At 43.0% G+C, this 16,423-nt stretch overlaps 1 protein-coding gene and 1 long non-coding RNA gene across 46 annotated transcripts in view; one reads left to right on the top strand and one right to left on the bottom strand.

The window, feature by feature from the left end:
* ZNF438 (zinc finger protein 438) overlaps window positions 1-16,423 on the bottom strand; it is a 215,358-nt gene that overhangs the window by 53,861 nt on the left and 145,074 nt on the right. For all 45 annotated transcript variants that reach the window (XR_014242897.1, XR_014242898.1, XR_014242907.1 and 42 more), the window contains one exon: window positions 6,958-7,041. Coding sequence is in view for 16 of the 45 variants with exons in the window: in XM_082386270.1 (XP_082242396.1) it covers window positions 6,958-7,041 (84 nt within the window). In the remaining 29 variants the exon portion in view is untranslated. The remainder of the gene's footprint in view (window positions 1-6,957; window positions 7,042-16,423) is intronic.
* Window positions 7,907-10,914, top strand: LOC309626037. Its single transcript, XR_014242931.1, has 2 exons — window positions 7,907-8,084; window positions 8,760-10,914. It is a non-coding gene; the product is annotated as an uncharacterized lncRNA (long non-coding RNA).

The following is a 16,423-nucleotide window of genomic DNA, read 5'->3' as shown; positions in this document are numbered from 1 at the left end:
TCTGTTGTTTTCCTTTTTGGCTTTGCTACCATGAAGTTCATGGGTAAACTGACTGGTCGGTCACCTCACAACAGTCACCCAAGTTGATATGCTACATTTGCTTCATCTTCCTGCATAATTTAATTCATTTTTTACTTCTATTTTCACAGCCTTCAAATTTAAACATCTTTCATGTTAAGCCTCATCTCATCTTTTTGGAAGAAGTACTGACGTAAGTTGTAAATATTGATAAATATACTAAATCAGAACTGGTAAAAGTTTGCAGAGAGCTTAAAATTATTGAAAGCTTTTGGTTGCCTAGGGACAAGGCTTATTAAATAATTCCGCTAACAATCACAACGGTCTTTGCATCTACACAACCTATCGGGGGTGAGGGAGGGAAAAAAGAAGAAACATTGGGTGATTTCTGTCTAGGCCATACTCCTAAGTGATCGAGCACACAATATTTATAGCGAGAAGAGCTGGAAGAAAGGCTATGCTGGCCTTAATTAGTCGCAAGTCCTCTTGAAATAGTGTGTGACACGTATGCATCGCAGCACAAGACACGTCACTTGTCTTGCTCAAGTCTGCGCAGTCGGCTCGCAGGGGCCTCCAGGGCCTGCTGCCCCCGGCTCCTGGGAGCGCTCTGACCCGCACCGCCTCCAGGCACGCCCCCCGCCCCCCGCCCCCACCCCGTGGCTGGTCCTCGCCTGCGCTCTCACTGCCCTGACTGCTTCCCTAGGTGACCCCGGTACTTGCTGCAGCATTCCCTTCAAGTTTTGTTCAAACGGCCCCTTCGTGATGAACTCTTCCCCGAGCGCCTCAGTAACCTGTACCCCATTCTGAGCTCCCTGTCCCCCCTTCCTGTTTTAACTTTCTCCCGCACACATGCTCATGGACTTCATTATGGTCCGCAGCCCCCCCCCCCCCACTGGAGTGAATTCCTCGAGGGAGGGGAGTTTATCTGCCTCTTCAGGGCCTGGAACAGGGTTAGGCATCAGCTCAGAAATCTGATAATTACTTGCTGAATTTGTAAGTGGTATTTGTGATAAAGTGACCAGTGGCTGAAAGCAAAAAAAAAAAGATCATAACTTAAAAGCAAACTTGAACAATGCCAAATTACTTTGGAAATTTGCCCACTGCCAGCATAAGGAAATGGGTTTGCACCATGATTTAAAAACAAACAAACAAATGAAAAACCAAACCAAACAACAACAAAACCTTTTAAGATAAAGGGGAGAGGTGAGGCCAACGGACGAGCCACCTGAGGAACTAACAGGAGAGACAGTAAGTGATGCTGTTGGGATGCGAACCCCACAAACAGTGACAGAAACGAGCAAGCTCTGGAGAAGACATCGCTTTAAAGAAAACAGACATGCGAGGAGGGAAAAAGAAGGGGATTAGAGTGAAGAGAGGAGGAACAGCTAGAAACAGAAAACCGACCCTCCGAGGCAGAGAATGGCAAGGTCAGCACGAAGGGGAGCAGAAATAACACAGAATAGAAGATGCAGCTGAAGCAACAGCCGGTGGTCAAGCCCACGTCAAAGTCCCCGAAGACCTCAGCTGGGAAGGGGCTTCCTAGGTTTTATGACCAAGTGTAAGAAAGCAACCTTCTGACAGTTAAGGTTTCCAGCAATGAAACCAACTATCTTTATTGAGCCATTGCAAAGGGGAGGGAGGGAGCTGATTATGACACGTGTAAAGTGGATGTGCTTCAGCGGATCTTCAAGAGTTCCTCCGTCACAGTGGAAATGAAATCACACAGGAAGAGCAATGGCAGGCAGAAGAAAAGGAGGCCGGCCGTGGTCCAGCAGCGCAGGAAGCTCTTTAGGGTAACCAGCTGTCCCAGCAACAGAGGACGCTGATCGGTCAGCAGCCTGATGGCCTGAGACCACAGAGCCCTGGCGAGAGGTACGGGGCCTGCCACACAGAATCATCCTCCTCAAGTTCCCTGCGATTCAGAGAAGTGGGTGCTGGCGTAGAAAAGTGTATCAACTGGCTTCATGATCACTAATCACAAGCTAATCACGAGAAATCTGGGGGGTGAAAAGACGAGGTCTTGCACAGTGAACTAACTTACTCATGCCTGCCCGGATCTGTTGGGAATTACATACAAGGGTGGGGTCTTCACGAAGGTGGTGCTGAGTCCCACCTCCCAGAATCATTAATGATGCAGTGATAGGGAATGAAACGATGCATCAGAAGAAAAGCAAGGCAGGAGAAAGACGGCGAGGCCACAAAAATAGAAGGAAAAAACCCCCCAGGAATTACTAAAACGTCCAGCAACAGGGTACTAATACAATACTCATCCAACCATACAATGGAATACTACGCCGCAGTGGAAAAGAAGAATGAGTTAGACTGATACGGAATACTCTCCAAGATGTGAGGTTTACCGTATGCTATCACTTGGATTTAAAAAAAAAAGCAGTGAGAAACACACACAAATCTATTCCTGTATATACACAGAATATCTCTCAAAGGAAACCAAAGAAACTGGTCTTAGTGTGGCCTTCGGGGTGGAGCCACCGGGGGAAAGTACAGGTCGGGATGAGATGAATGTGTATTTCCCACTGAATACTCTCTGGGCCTGGCACACAGGAGGTACTTACAAATATTTTTTGAACGAATAAAAGGAAAATGAAAGTTTCCCTTTTGGATCCGTTTTGCAAAGGGGTATCCGTGGGGATATTTGTGATGGGTAAGTTGTGCGTCCGTACGTAAATGACTGTGTCCAGATGACACCTTGAGAGCCTCTCGGGTTTTTACTTTCCTTGCCTACTTAATGATAAGAATTGCTAATGATAAGGGAAGTAATCGAATCACCTGACAGGCAGTGCATCACTACCCACCAAGGTTCAGCCCTGGGAAGCATCAGAGCTCATTACCTCCGAAGGACAACCGAAGTCCTGAGAACTGTTCCTCCCAACATTTGGCTCTTTAAAATAGAACAAGGCAGTTTGCAATAAAGGTCATTTATGCTATAATAACTACAGGGTTTTTCTTTTTTTTTCTTTTGAAAGAGGTTTGAACAATAGGAGTGTTTAGAGAAACTGCAAATGCCATTAAGTTTTTTAAAACACTGCGATGTCTGATCGTGGGAAGTCTTTCTTGGCCATGTAGCTGCAACAGTGGTTTATTCCACGACACATTTACAAGGCCTCTCCCAGATGGTGTGATCTAAACCACGTCACCTACTAAATCACAGATTTCATAGAACTGTGCACTAAATGGTAAGTCGAAATGTCCACTGACATTCATCATTTCTGGAAATCCTGCGGAATTACCCATAACACAGTTAGAGAGACCCACAGGATTCTCAGGCACTAAACATGGACTTTTATTAACTGAAAACATAAAAGGCTCACTCAGTAAAATTAATTTTTGCACAGTTCTACAATGCAAATACTTAGTATTAGGATTTTAAATGTGGACTGTTTTTAATATGTTAAGCATATTAAACAATTATTTTGAAGAGTGACATTTACAGTTGGTGAGAATTTGATCTAACTGTGGATTAAAGGAAAACGAGGAGGTAATGAGTCCTTATTATGGTCTAGAATCTGTGCTCATCTCTTAATTGAATCCTTATGCAAACTCTGCAAATAAACATTATTGTCCCCTTTTACAGATGAGGCAAAAAGAGGCTTGGGGAAGTTAATTACATGCCAAAATCCACACAACCCAGGTCCGTCCCATTCCAATGTGAAGCAATGACCTCCCTTCCTCTCCTTCATCCTCCCATCAAAAGGAGGAAAATTCTTTACAAAATTGCCCTAATTAGCTCCAAAATATATTATCTCTGAATTTTAAGGAGAAGAAAAAAGAAAATTTGAAATAGCAATGGCTTGTCATATCTCCAAACTTCAATTACCATTAAATGATTCTTTCCAACAGCCCACTTATTAGAGAAGTGATGAAAAGGTAATAGTCACCTGAAGGTAAAAGCAGATATTCAAAGTTGAGTTTCCCACTTCCCATGCACAGGGTTCTGACAAATCCAGAAAGGCGGCCAGGTATCTGTCTGGAGAAAGCACCGTGTGTGTCCTCCTCCATCTCCTCCAGAGCACGGGGCTGGTGCGTGTCGGCTGCCCTGAGGGAAGCCGAGGGCCCAGTGGCACCAGGCGCCCTCATCTGAGCCAGCCCCATCAGACTGTTCCACGACGTGGCCCCGCACACAGTGTTAAGAGACAGGAACACGGGGCAGGCGACTGTCCAAGAGCTGCAAGCAGCTCACTTCCTGATTTCCACCGGCAGAACCAAGGCCCGCGGTGTTGCTTCTGAACAAAGTTCTTCCCACCCGACCCTTGGCTGGTTCGGGCACGGTTCCCCCTCATTCCATCTGTGGGGACCCAAGGGCCCGTGGCTAAGCCGGAGCGGAGAGCAGGTGGAGAGAGAGGGCCCCCACTCTTGACGCAGCCCCTGGCTCCAGGCTCAGAGCGAAAGTGTTGCCAAGTCTTGGCCACAAAAGAGCCAAAACTTTTAGGGCTTGTTTAGGTTTTAATTTTATTAAACTGAAAAACCCGATCTTCAATTTCATTGGTTGGCATCCCTGTTCTCCCTCCCACTTGGCTTTCCAATAATAAGTTCCAGTTGGGGTTCAAACTGTTTCCCAGGATGGTCTCTGGTTAAAACAAGCATGGTAAAACCCCGGAGAAATCTGAGATGAAAGAAGTGCCTCAGAACACAAGGGAGCTCAACTTAATTTTGCTGAAAAACCTACAAACACGTGGAGCCGTCGCCCACCCGTTCCCCCGCATGTCCCGGCTCCGCGGCGCCGTCTACAGGGCGGTCCTGAGCGCTGGCGGGAGGGGTGGCACCGCAGGGCATGCTGGCAACGCAGGCACATGGGTGCCTTGCTTCCAAGGACTCGGGATGCCAAGCGTCACTCTAGTCCACACGTCTGCAGCGCTCAGCCCGCCTGGAGTCATTCTACTAGGAGCCCAAGTTCAGGAAGTCTGACACTGTACAAAGGAAGCAAGCATGTTCCCAATTTATGTGTCAGGTACTGTGCAAAATACTTCGCATGCGTTACCTCCTTTAATCCCCACAATGCGCCGAGTTAGGAATTACTGTTACGTGCATTTTACAGACAAAGATTTTGCAGCCAGTGGGTAACCGGCTGGAACTCAAGCCTTGGCCCACGTGACTCCAAAGGCTCTCTTCCCAGCTCTACCTGCTGCCTGGAAGCTATTACGCGTGGTGACAGTCACCACCACAGTCTCTAGTGGTAAGATCATGGGTTTGGGGGTTCAGACAGATGTGGGTTCAACTCCTGTCTCTGTCCCGTGGTTTGGGAGAGTTACTCTCTCAGTCTGAATGTTCCCATTTACGAAACGGGCATAATAGTATCTGGTCGCTGTCAGGACTAAACGAAGAAAGTACCCATTAAACGTGCCAGGGCAGTGCTGACCACATGGCAGGTTCTCAGCAGTTTCCCACCTTCTCTTGCCAAGAAGTACGAAGCTCCTGACATTTATTTTTGGTGGGAGGAAAAAACGCGCAAATCTTGACCGTGAATCATACGGCAGCAGCCCTGAACCCTTAAACGGGTATTTCTTTTTTGAGAGGTAAATCAAGGAAAGCGGGAAGAAATAACTATTACTTGTGAATGATGCGCCCCATAAACCTGTAAAGCACTTCTCTCTGGCCTCTCTCTGGCAGCTCACCTATTACATCTGATCCAGCCTGTCAGGCTCTCTTTTCCCTGCCCCGCCCCCCAATTTTTGCATCCAGTTGACAAAGTGCTAATCAGATGAACAGTTCTAGTGAATAGGAGTGAACATATGTGCATTGTAAAGAGCTGTTTTCTGGGGACACTCTGCTTTTGTTTATATTGAGTACTGATGCTAACTGCTGTTGTTCTCCAGCTTAGCAGGGGACAAAACTCCCCTAGTGGCCCTTCAGGGGATGGGGGTAAGCCCAGGTCTCAGGGGTCCTGGGAGGGACGGGGTCTAGAGTGGGACTAGCGACTCTGGCCACATCTCAGGAGGACGGTGAGAGCAGTGGCCACGGGGTTTCTCAATTCGGAAGAGAAAATACAGGGACTCTCAGAGGGTGGGGCAGGGCAACCAGAACTTTGACAGTACTTGTAGATTTCAGTATGCTGCCCGGGGGTGGGGGGGGGGTGGGAGGGGGGGGGGTGGTGGTGTGGAGAATCATTAAGAAGTAAGTTTAAGATAGCTTGTTTATAGAAAGAAAAGTCTGGCATCCAAAGAGGGTCTGTAGCCCATAAAATTGAACAAATTAGATACGTGAATATGTCATGAAGCACGGGGAAACAAGCATTCTTTACGAACAAATTTAAAAGCTGGTTACCTAAAACATTAACGGCAATAAAAGAAAAAAAAATTACACAATGTGGTTTTTGTTAAATTCAAGTAGCTAATTATTCTTTTTGGGTCATATAATTAATGTCCCAAATGAAAATTTAAAAAGCACTACATTTAAAATACATTTTAATAATGCTCAATTTCAGTGAATTTCTCCTTCACTTATTTAAGCCCCCTGTATCAGTCCTCATTTCTGGGAGGAACTATTTTTAATTTCAAGTGCTTCTGATGAAAAACAGTTGAAAACTATGAAATATTCTTATTTTTAATGCATTGAGAAAGATGAAGTTACTTATCTTTTTGGCAAAAAAAAAAAAAAATACCAAAAAAACCCTGTAATATGAGCAAGACTTTATTCACTATTACAAAGCAGTCAACTTGGTATCTTTACCCAAATCTAAGAATGACTGAGTAGCACCAGAATTTAACTAAGAGCTAATGATCTATGAGGAACGCAAAGCAAGACAGAGGGATGCTTTATTAAGCCCATCCCCTTGTTATTCTTTTTGCTGTTAATATTGCTAGGATTGTGAATGTTCAGTTGAGTCACACAGCTGAAACTGAGAAGGCCTTGCTAACTGAACCGCATCAAGGTGAAAGCAGCAAATCACTTCGTTTGACGCTCTAACTCCCATATAAAAAATACCTGTGCATGCTGTCTTTCCAGGAGATTCCGACTTCTTCTGAGTCAGCTGTTTCTCAACAGGACTGGTGAGCAGGGAAACACCTCCTGCAAAAGGGCTTTAGTGAGCTACATAAACGTCTCAGGGCAAGAAATCTTCCACCACCGAGTTAAAAATGGACCCCTTCTGTTTACACCTTATATTTCAATATCAGTTGGAACAGTTACATATCTGGGATGACAGTTGGTGAAGAAAACCTTTTCCTTAGTGGGATGAACAGAAAGACAAGGTTTCAACATCAGAACATGCAGTCAGTTGGAACAACTAAACTAGGACAGTGCAGAAAGTTCTTGCTTTTGGTCAAAATACCATGATTATGAAACTAAAGTGGTAAAGATCACAATGTTTCAACAGCAGGATAGTTAAAAGCAAGGGACTGGAATCACAAAGGTACTCTTATTTTTATACCATAATTTCAAAAGTAGATTTGCTGTATATATATATAGAACAGACATTTTTAAAGAATGTGCAAACTGCATTTTAAAAAATGAAATAACGGTTCCACTGCTTTATGGTAGAGTTTTACAGATGTTTTATCTTCACTTCTGATTTATCTTCAACTCACACTGATTTAGGACATTTTTTTTTTTTGCTGCAAGTCTTTCTATACCTCAGCTTTTACGTCAAATAGTTCATGATTTGTAAGTACAAATGTACAGCACCACGTATTTCTTTGTTATCTGGATAATTATTCCCTAAAACTCCTGCTTGCTAAATCTTGACTGTTCCTCATTTCTTCAATCAAGGTACATCTTACCTTAACACAGAGAGACCATCTATGATACTGACACTTGGAAGAAAATAAAGAGAAAGAAAAGGAAGCACCAGGCACTGCTGGCACCGAGGTCCTGGGTTTGTGGTAGTTATTCCCATGGAGCTGACCAGTCTGGCCCTCCGTGAGCTAACCCTCATATACTGTACAGCTTCTGAGGTACAAAACCACGAAGGCCTCGGAGTGTGAAAGCTGTGGGACCAATCTGGACTCCTTTCCTTTTGAATTCTGCCCGGCTTCTCCTCCATCAATATCTTTATTGTTCTTTGGATGACAACTACAGACCTGGCTGAAGGAAACATTTACTCTCGTCCGCAGGTTAGGAACGTGTAAGAGTTAACTCCCCATTTTCTCCGGGGGGATGGAGTGATGACACAGTCCACCTGCGTTCTCTTTTCCCCGAGGCGCTGCACGTTCCTAGGTGTGTGTGCTTAGGTAAATGCTCCTGGTCCTGGAGTTGGCTTCCTGCCTGATCATCCCTGGATACTCCCAGCATTCTGTGCGTCTTTCCACAGTGCTCACCCCGCCTGGTTCCCCTACTTCCCCCGTGCTTTCCACTCCCACTGCCTGCTGCCTGGTGCTGGAGAAATCCAACCGCTGTGAACACGGGACAACATCATAAATGTCAGGTTTCCAGTCTGAGACTGCAGACTGATTCCACAGCCAGTTTCTTGTCCTAGCAGACTCCCTTCAGTCCCTCCCTGGGACCAGCCCAGGTTTCTCCCACTGCTCGTCTGAGGCCCCGCCCCTCTGCCCCACCCTACCCTTCCCCCATGGCTCTTGCTCTTGTCAGTGATTTTTGGCACTGACCTTGCAATGAACTGAGTATTTGTGCCTTCCCTCCCCACCCCCAAATTCACATATTGAAATGATAACCTCCAGTGTAATGGTATTAGGAGTTAATTAGGTCACGAGGGTGGAGCCCTCATGAGTGGGATTGGTGCCCTTATAAGAGGGACCCCAGAGACTTCTCTTCCTCTCTCTCTGCTACAGGAGGGTACACTGAGAAGATGGCAGCCTGCCACCCAGAAGAGGGCTCTCACCAGAACCTGACCATGCTGGCACCTGATCTTGGGCTTTCAGCCTCTAGAACTTGAGAAATAAATTTCTGTTGTTTGGAAGCCACTCGGTCCATGGTACTTTGTTATAGCAGCTTCAAGTGACTGACACCTCGTGCGGAAGAGAGAGGTCACTGCCCCTGCTTCCTACTTCTAAACTCTCCTCTTTAATTATACAACACAAATATGGTTACTTTCTCCTGGGGTGGGGGTCAGGAGGGCGAGGCCCTATTGCTCTAAATATACACCATATGCCCCGAGTCCTGAAACACGAAAGGTGAGAAGATGTGTATCTCAGAATCAGGAAATGGGGTTTCCCAATGCTGTGCTGCACCCACTCTTGTCTCCAGGCCCCTCTGCTGCCTCCAGGCTCCTACACCATCAGCGAGCCCCGGCATTCAGGAGGCCTTCCCGACCATCCCACCTGAAGGCAGTGCTCCGCCCAAGGCGCTCAACTCTTTTCTTTAATTGTCCTTCACAGCACTTATGTTTATAATGAGATTATATCACCTGTCTCCTCCCACTAGAATGTAAGCTCCAAGAAAGCAGGGGCTGGCTTTGTTCACTGCCAGGACCTCAGTCCCTAGTCCCTGTCTGGTACGTGGCCATCACACAATATGTTATTCACTAAATGAGTGACCTGATAGCTCTCAGCTGTATTGTCTTGCTTTCTTCTGTGCTTTTGCTGGACAAGAAACTATACAAACAAAACCAACAACCATAAGTAATCCTTGGGCTTTCTCTCCTCTTCAAGCTACTGCCCTATCTCCTTTCTTTTCTTTGTGAGAAAATTTACCATAGGTAGAGTATATGCTCCCCGTTTCTACTTATTAACTCTATCCTTCCTCACCCTAAACCCTTAAACCCCCTTGTGAAGGACTGAAATGTCCCTCCATCAAGAGTCAGATTCGGTGCTTAAGCTCTGGTCTCACTTCATCGTCCACCCGCTCTCGAGAGTAACGTCTCTGGGCCGCAGATGCAGGACCTGAATGTTCCTGGCGAGGTCACAAGCTGGTAGGTGAGAGAGGGGTTTGAACCCACTCTGGCCCCAAAGCTGCTCTCCTTCCGTTCCAACACACTGAACTTAAGGAAGGGGTTTGGCGATGACTCTGTTTATATTGTCGGTCTCCTCCAGCGGCTGTGAGTGCCACACCATCCATCTCTATGCTGGGAAAATAAAGATCCTTTTGACTAACCTTTTCCAATCAGAGTGTGACCATCAGGAGAGAGAGCGTGCGCTTCCTTTTTCTAACAGGAGTCTACAGCATGGTTACTGGAGGCTTACAGGAAATTTAAGATTTTAAGGAAATTAACACAGAGGGAGTCCCTTCACAATGCCCTAGTGCTTAAAAGCCAGTCTTCTTCCATGGTGGCCTTCCTCTTCTTCTTCTTTTCTTCTTTTTTTTAAAATTTTTATTGAAATACAGTTTATTTACAATGTTATGTTAGTTTCAGGTGTACAGCAAAGTGATTCAGTTATATGTATACATGTGTATCTATTCTCTTTTAGATTCTTTTCCATTATAGGTTACTACAAGATATTGAGTAGAGTTCCCTGTGCTATACAGTAGGTCCTTGTTGGTTATCTGTTTTATATATAGTAGTGTGTATATTTTAATCCCAAACTCCACGGTGGCCTTTTACAGAGCTTCTGATGAACAAACCCTCTAGGCTTATGTCAAAATGTAACTTTTTTTTTTTTTTTTTAAGAATTAATGCTGTCCATCTTTTTTTTTTTTTTAAATTTTATAGCTACTTTTATTTTTATTTATTTATTTTTATTTTTGGCTGTGCTGGGTCTTCGGTTCGTGCGAGGGCTTTCTCTAGTTGCGGCAAGTGGGGGCCACTCTTCATCGCGGTGCAGGGACCGCTCTTCATCGCGGTGCGCGGGCCTTTCACTATCGCGGCCCCTCCCGTTGCGGGGCACAGGCTCCAGATGCGCAGGCTCAGTAGTTGTGGCTCACGGGCCCAGCTGCTCCGTGGCATGTGGGATCTTCCCAGACCAGGGCTCGAACCCGTGTCCCCTGCATTAGCAGGCAGATTCTCAACCACTGCGCCACCAGGGAAGCCCAAAATGTAACTTTTTTAAAGCATCAATTACACAATCAATTTAATAACACTTTTAGGTACCGACTTAAAGAGGTTTTTTATGATGAGCAAAAATGACAGGAAAAACATCATTACTAAGGTCTTTTATAATTTCAGTTATAATATAAATTTCCCAGATTTTTTTCAAATCCTATTGCACTTGCTTCCAAAACTGAGGTCAATGAAGAACATTAGGACTGAATGAAAAAGTCTGAAAATGCTGAAAGAATTTCTAAATTCCTCATGTGGTAAGTCCCGCCCCTTTAGTCAACTGGACAGAGCATCTGAGAAATTTCCTTTTTTGGGTGGTGAGGGGGAAGCTCCTCGGGGGAAACAAGATGAGTTGCATTCCATGCAAGAAGGAGAACAGAGGCCTGGCTTTGGTCCTTTCACTTACTGCTGGAGAGAGCCTGCGCGAGTTCGTCGTCTTTCCTGGCCTTAATTTTCTCTTTTTACCAAGGGAGGATTAGACTAGAGCATGGTTTCTCAAAGTATGGTCTGCCAACCTGGGGAGGGTCCCCGCACTCTCTTTTCATACTTGTAATAAGATGTCACTTGCCTTTTCTACCCTGTTGGCCTCTGCACCTGTTGCATTGATGGAGCAAAGGAGGTAACTGGGTAAAAGTGAACTCAGGCAGTGACAGCAAACTGTCCAAGCAGCCATATCCTTTGCCACCATACTCCCTCAGTAGAACAAAAAAGCAGGATGAACTTTCAGTTTTCTTAAACCTTGATCCTTGCAGGCCTTTTAAAAATTCTGTACGACGACACAGTTCATCCCCCCCAGAGCACTTCCGCTGCTCACTGAGGCATGACGGTGGCCACGAGGAACAGTGCTCACGTGATGGTCTGAAGCTGAACTAGCTGCTCTTCATGGAATAACCATCTTGACTTGAAAGAACATCTGACAGACATATGTTGAGAGAACATATTCAGACCTGGGTACCTCGCGGACATTTTCTCAGAACTGAATGAACGAAGCTTGTCATTACAAGAAAAAACATGTGGCAGTATCCATGGCCAATGATAAAAATCACTCTTTCGAGCAGCATTAGAATTTTGGAAAACTTGAATCCATCACCAAGAGATTGAAGCTTCCCTATACTTAGTGATTTTTCAGGTGAGACTGCGGGTTATTTTAACAAATATGATTTTTAAAATATTGTATAAAATGACATATATAGAAGATCTGCATAACTCAGTGACCTGTTTTCTAATACACATTGCACGATGGACCAAAACGTAACAGAATACAAGAAGTACACTGACATGGTTTCAAATTTCACATTACAACTAAACTTTAAGCTGTTACCTGACTCCTTTAAACTCAGGTATAGTTATCTGACACATTTTGGTGTAGTAGCAAAGAATATTATCCACAATTATCTGAAAAGGCTATTAAAATACTCCCTCCCTTTCCAGTTACTGTAAAGCTGGATTTTCTTCAAATACATCAACATAAACAATATATCACAACATACTGAATACAGGACCAGATAGGAGACTCCTACCATTTTCAGTGAAGTCAGACTTTATAAAGATTTGCAAAAAACATAAATCAATGCTAGTCTTCTCACTAATTTTTTTGCTTTGGAAAATATAGCCAATTACACAAAATATGTTATTTATGTTAAGCTGTAGTGAGATTACTGTTATTTTGAAATGAATTCACAAATACATAGCTTTTCAGTTTATAATCTCAAATATGGTAAATCCCATTTGACACTATTGACATAAACAAATATTCTTTGAGTCCTCCAGTGTAAAGGCGCCTGAAACTAAAATGTTTGAGAACTGCCAACTATATGAAATCTAGTTCAAGTTCTTTCAAGATTCTGATTTTTTTTGTTGTGTATGTGAATGAGAATAGAAAATAAAATCTGGAAATGTCTTGCTTTTGGTTGATAAGTTTTTGTTTCCTTCATGCTTTTTCCCTTGTGAGAATATAATATGGCAGATCCATGAGACAGAGTTGTGAAAATGAAGTGTTCAAAGGTAATTTATCCTAATAAAAATATAAATTATAATTAAATATCACTAGTTGGAAATGTTAGAATATAGCTTAAATAAAAAATTTTTTTGACAAAAATATTATAAATATTAATGCTTTGAAATTTATTTTACTCAATTTATATTCATGGAACATCTTATAACATATTAAAACTAATGACATTTGTAATTTTTCTCTAATTTTAAGAAATATCATCACAAGATTCTCTTAGTAGTATTATAATCTTTGAAAAAAACAGAGCACTGTTTTTCTTTCAGAACTTTTAGCAAAATGCATTCAAAATCATTTAAAGTTACTTTATCAAAACCAAAATAATAAGTTGCTATTTCTAATATAAGTTGGATGTCGGAATTTCTGTAAATGTTTTTAGGGTTTTGGTGCCAATTAATTTAAAGACAAGAACAACATGTTCATTCAAAGCATGACTAGACTTACAAATTTCTATTCCTATTAGTAGTAGACTTTTACAAACATAAAATACCTAGCCTATACTTCTGGTTTGCATAACATCTAAATACCGCTGTCGAAATTCTTTCCTTTATCCCCACTCAGCTTATCACACCAACTATCTGCATAAATAAAGATGTAAGCACCTGCTATATGGCAAATGGTCTCGGGGGCAGATGTTCCCATCCTTGTGTTCATGTCGCTGGGGCCGCATACATTATCTGAACAGATGTATACAATCTGAAAATGTTGGGTCCCACAGTGAGATGTCTCCAACTGCTTCCTATCAAAGTACATAAATGCTGTTTGCACCTGCATTTATGTTAATGATAGAAAGGCAGCAGGGGTTCTGACAAAGTGAGATGTGATGCTATGAAATACATTTACATGGTTAATTGGAATTTCTGAGAGACTCTGCTGCCGAGTGGCTACAGTGACACTGATACAGGCCAGAGGAGATGATCTGGTGGGTAGCCTGCTTTTTAAGCAGTGGAAATCTGGCTATTTCAAACAACAGAGATACTCATAAACCGAATTTACTAAAAAGAATATTCCAGACTCTAGTATTTTATCTCAAATAGAAGAATAACTCCCAATATGAGGTCTACCTGATAAGGTTTAGGCCACCCAAGTCATTTCCATTTTGTTCTACAAGGAAATTTCTATAGGTATGTGTGTGTTTTCCATTTGTACTTCTGTCGACAGCATAACATACTAATACAGCAGTATTTTGCAGAGGTTATTACACTGGAAAGTTCCAATTTCCAACATTAAGGAGTTAACCAAAACCAGCTTGAAAATGTCAATTTGTACTTGGTCTGCAATATAAAATGGTACCAAAAGGCCAAGAACAGCACTTACACCAATAGTTAAGATCAAAATGTTTCCATATGAATGTCACATATTTAGAAACATAATATTTTGGTAAAACATAGGGAATGCCCCTCCCCCCCTTTAATGAGGTCACAAAGCCACCTTAACCACTAAGTGCAAAGCATCAAATTACAGTGCTTCTCTTTGCTACCGTGTATTAAATGTGAGCCCTGAAGAGCCAGAGTTCACAGCAAGAGTTGTCTTTGTAGCTTTACTGAGCTAAGAACTTGTGGTCACTTTCAAATAATATACTTATTACTTGATTAACTTGACACTGATCATATCAACTTTACACAAAGTTATTACATCTGCCTTCCAAAAGAACTTTTATTCTGGAACTGATTCTGAGATTTATATTGTGCTCTAAGAGTTTACAAAGTGCATTCATACATGGTTGAGCCTCACTTGCAGATTCTATATTTGTGCATTCACCTGCTTGCTAAAGTTTATTTGCAACCCCCAAATCCATACTGGTGGCACTGTCATGGTCATGTGTAGACATGCACAGGCAAAAAGTGTGCGTCACGTTCCTAGCAGTAGTTGATGCTCTGCCTTGTTTCTGCTTCCATACTGTAAACAAGTGTCCTTTTTGCAGTCTATTTAGCACCACATTAAAAATTTTTTTTTCCTTTTTGTTAGTGATTTCACTGTTTAAAACAGCCCTCGAGCATAGTGCTGATACGCTGTGCAGTGTTCCTAAGCATTAGAAGAGTCTGATGTGCCTCATGGAAAAAAATACGTGCGCTCAATAAGCTTTGTTCAGGCATGAGTTATAATGCTGCATCTGTGAGGCCAATTAATGTCAAGGAATCAACAAGATACATTCAGTGAGGTGTCTTTAAACGGAAACGCACATAAAGCCAGGGTTTGTGTTGATAACTGATGAAAATGACCAAAGGCGCACAGGAAACCTAACCCTGCATTTCCCGTAGGAGCCACGGTGCAGTATTAGCTAATTCAGTGTTTGTGGTGACTTTACAGAATGTGACGGCTGCAAATGACGAGAACCAACAGTACCTTATCTCATTGGACTGTGTCAGACCAAAATTAACATCCCCACCATTTGAAAGATGAAAGGACTGAGGCTCACAGATTTAGCCAAGATCACAGAGCCTAGAAAGAAGGGCAGAAGAATAACCAGAGCTCAGCTGTCCAGCTCTTGCTTGGTGTTCTTTTCCCAGACTGAGAGGGGAGGGGAGGACAAAAGACAGGAAAGGAGCTTAGGAAACATCTCCAATACCATGTTCAAAGGGTGAAACTTTAGTTAGGTAACAAGACAATAAGGCATTCTTAGGTTGAATCCTCATAAAAGGTCAACTCCTGCTTGGATAGACAGCCCAGTTTTATTCATTGAAACTGAGCTATAAGAGAGTAGAGCTTAGTTTGGTTTTCCTTTTTCCCCCTTTGCTCCTTGCTCATTGCCCCTCCAAAGGCAATAAATATTTGTTAAGTGAACACATAGACTTGACAACTTCAGCTTGGTGTTTCATAAAAAACAAAGATTAAAATCTTTTCATAGCATCTGAGCAATATGATTTTTAAAAAAAATGTTTGAGAGTTTAAAGCACTTTTAACAAAATTTAATATGTATTTGAGAAACCACTACATGCCAGGATGCTTTGAAGCCCGCCAAAGACAGAAAATTCATTAAGAAGTTTACATAAAGAACCCAACTGATACTAAGAGTCTAAAATAAGTAAGATCATTTTCCTAAACTTAAAAAAAAAGAACATTATTTAATTAATTTATTTATTTATGGCTGTGTTGGGTATTCATTTCTGTGCGAGGGCTTTCTCTAGTTGCGGCAAGTGGGGGCCGCTCTTCATCGCGGCGCGCGGGCCTCTCATTATCGCAGCCTCTCTTGTTGCGGAGCACAGGCTCCAGACGCACAGGCTCAGTAATTGTGGCTCACGGGCCTAGTTGCTCCGCGGCATGTGGGATCTTCCCAGACCAGGGCTCGAACCCATGTCCCCTGCATTGGCAGGCAGATTCTCAACCACTGAGCCACCAGGGAAGCCCCAATTAGAACATTATTAACTACCTAGCCCAAGTGTTCCTTTAGTTCAAAAATTCTATATTCACTAATACCGAAAATGTTTATTTCTGCAAGACGTTAAGTACAGCTTTTTACGTCTATAAGACATAAGAATATATTTTTAGGCTGTGCCATGATTATTTTT

The sequence above is a fragment of the Balaenoptera borealis genome, assembly GCF_965194805.1.
Source record: "Balaenoptera borealis genome assembly, chromosome: 3".
NCBI lineage: Eukaryota > Metazoa > Chordata > Mammalia > Artiodactyla > Balaenopteridae > Balaenoptera > Balaenoptera borealis.
The sequence above is the reverse complement of the archived record's forward strand: the minus strand, read 5'-3'. Positions and strand labels throughout refer to the sequence as shown.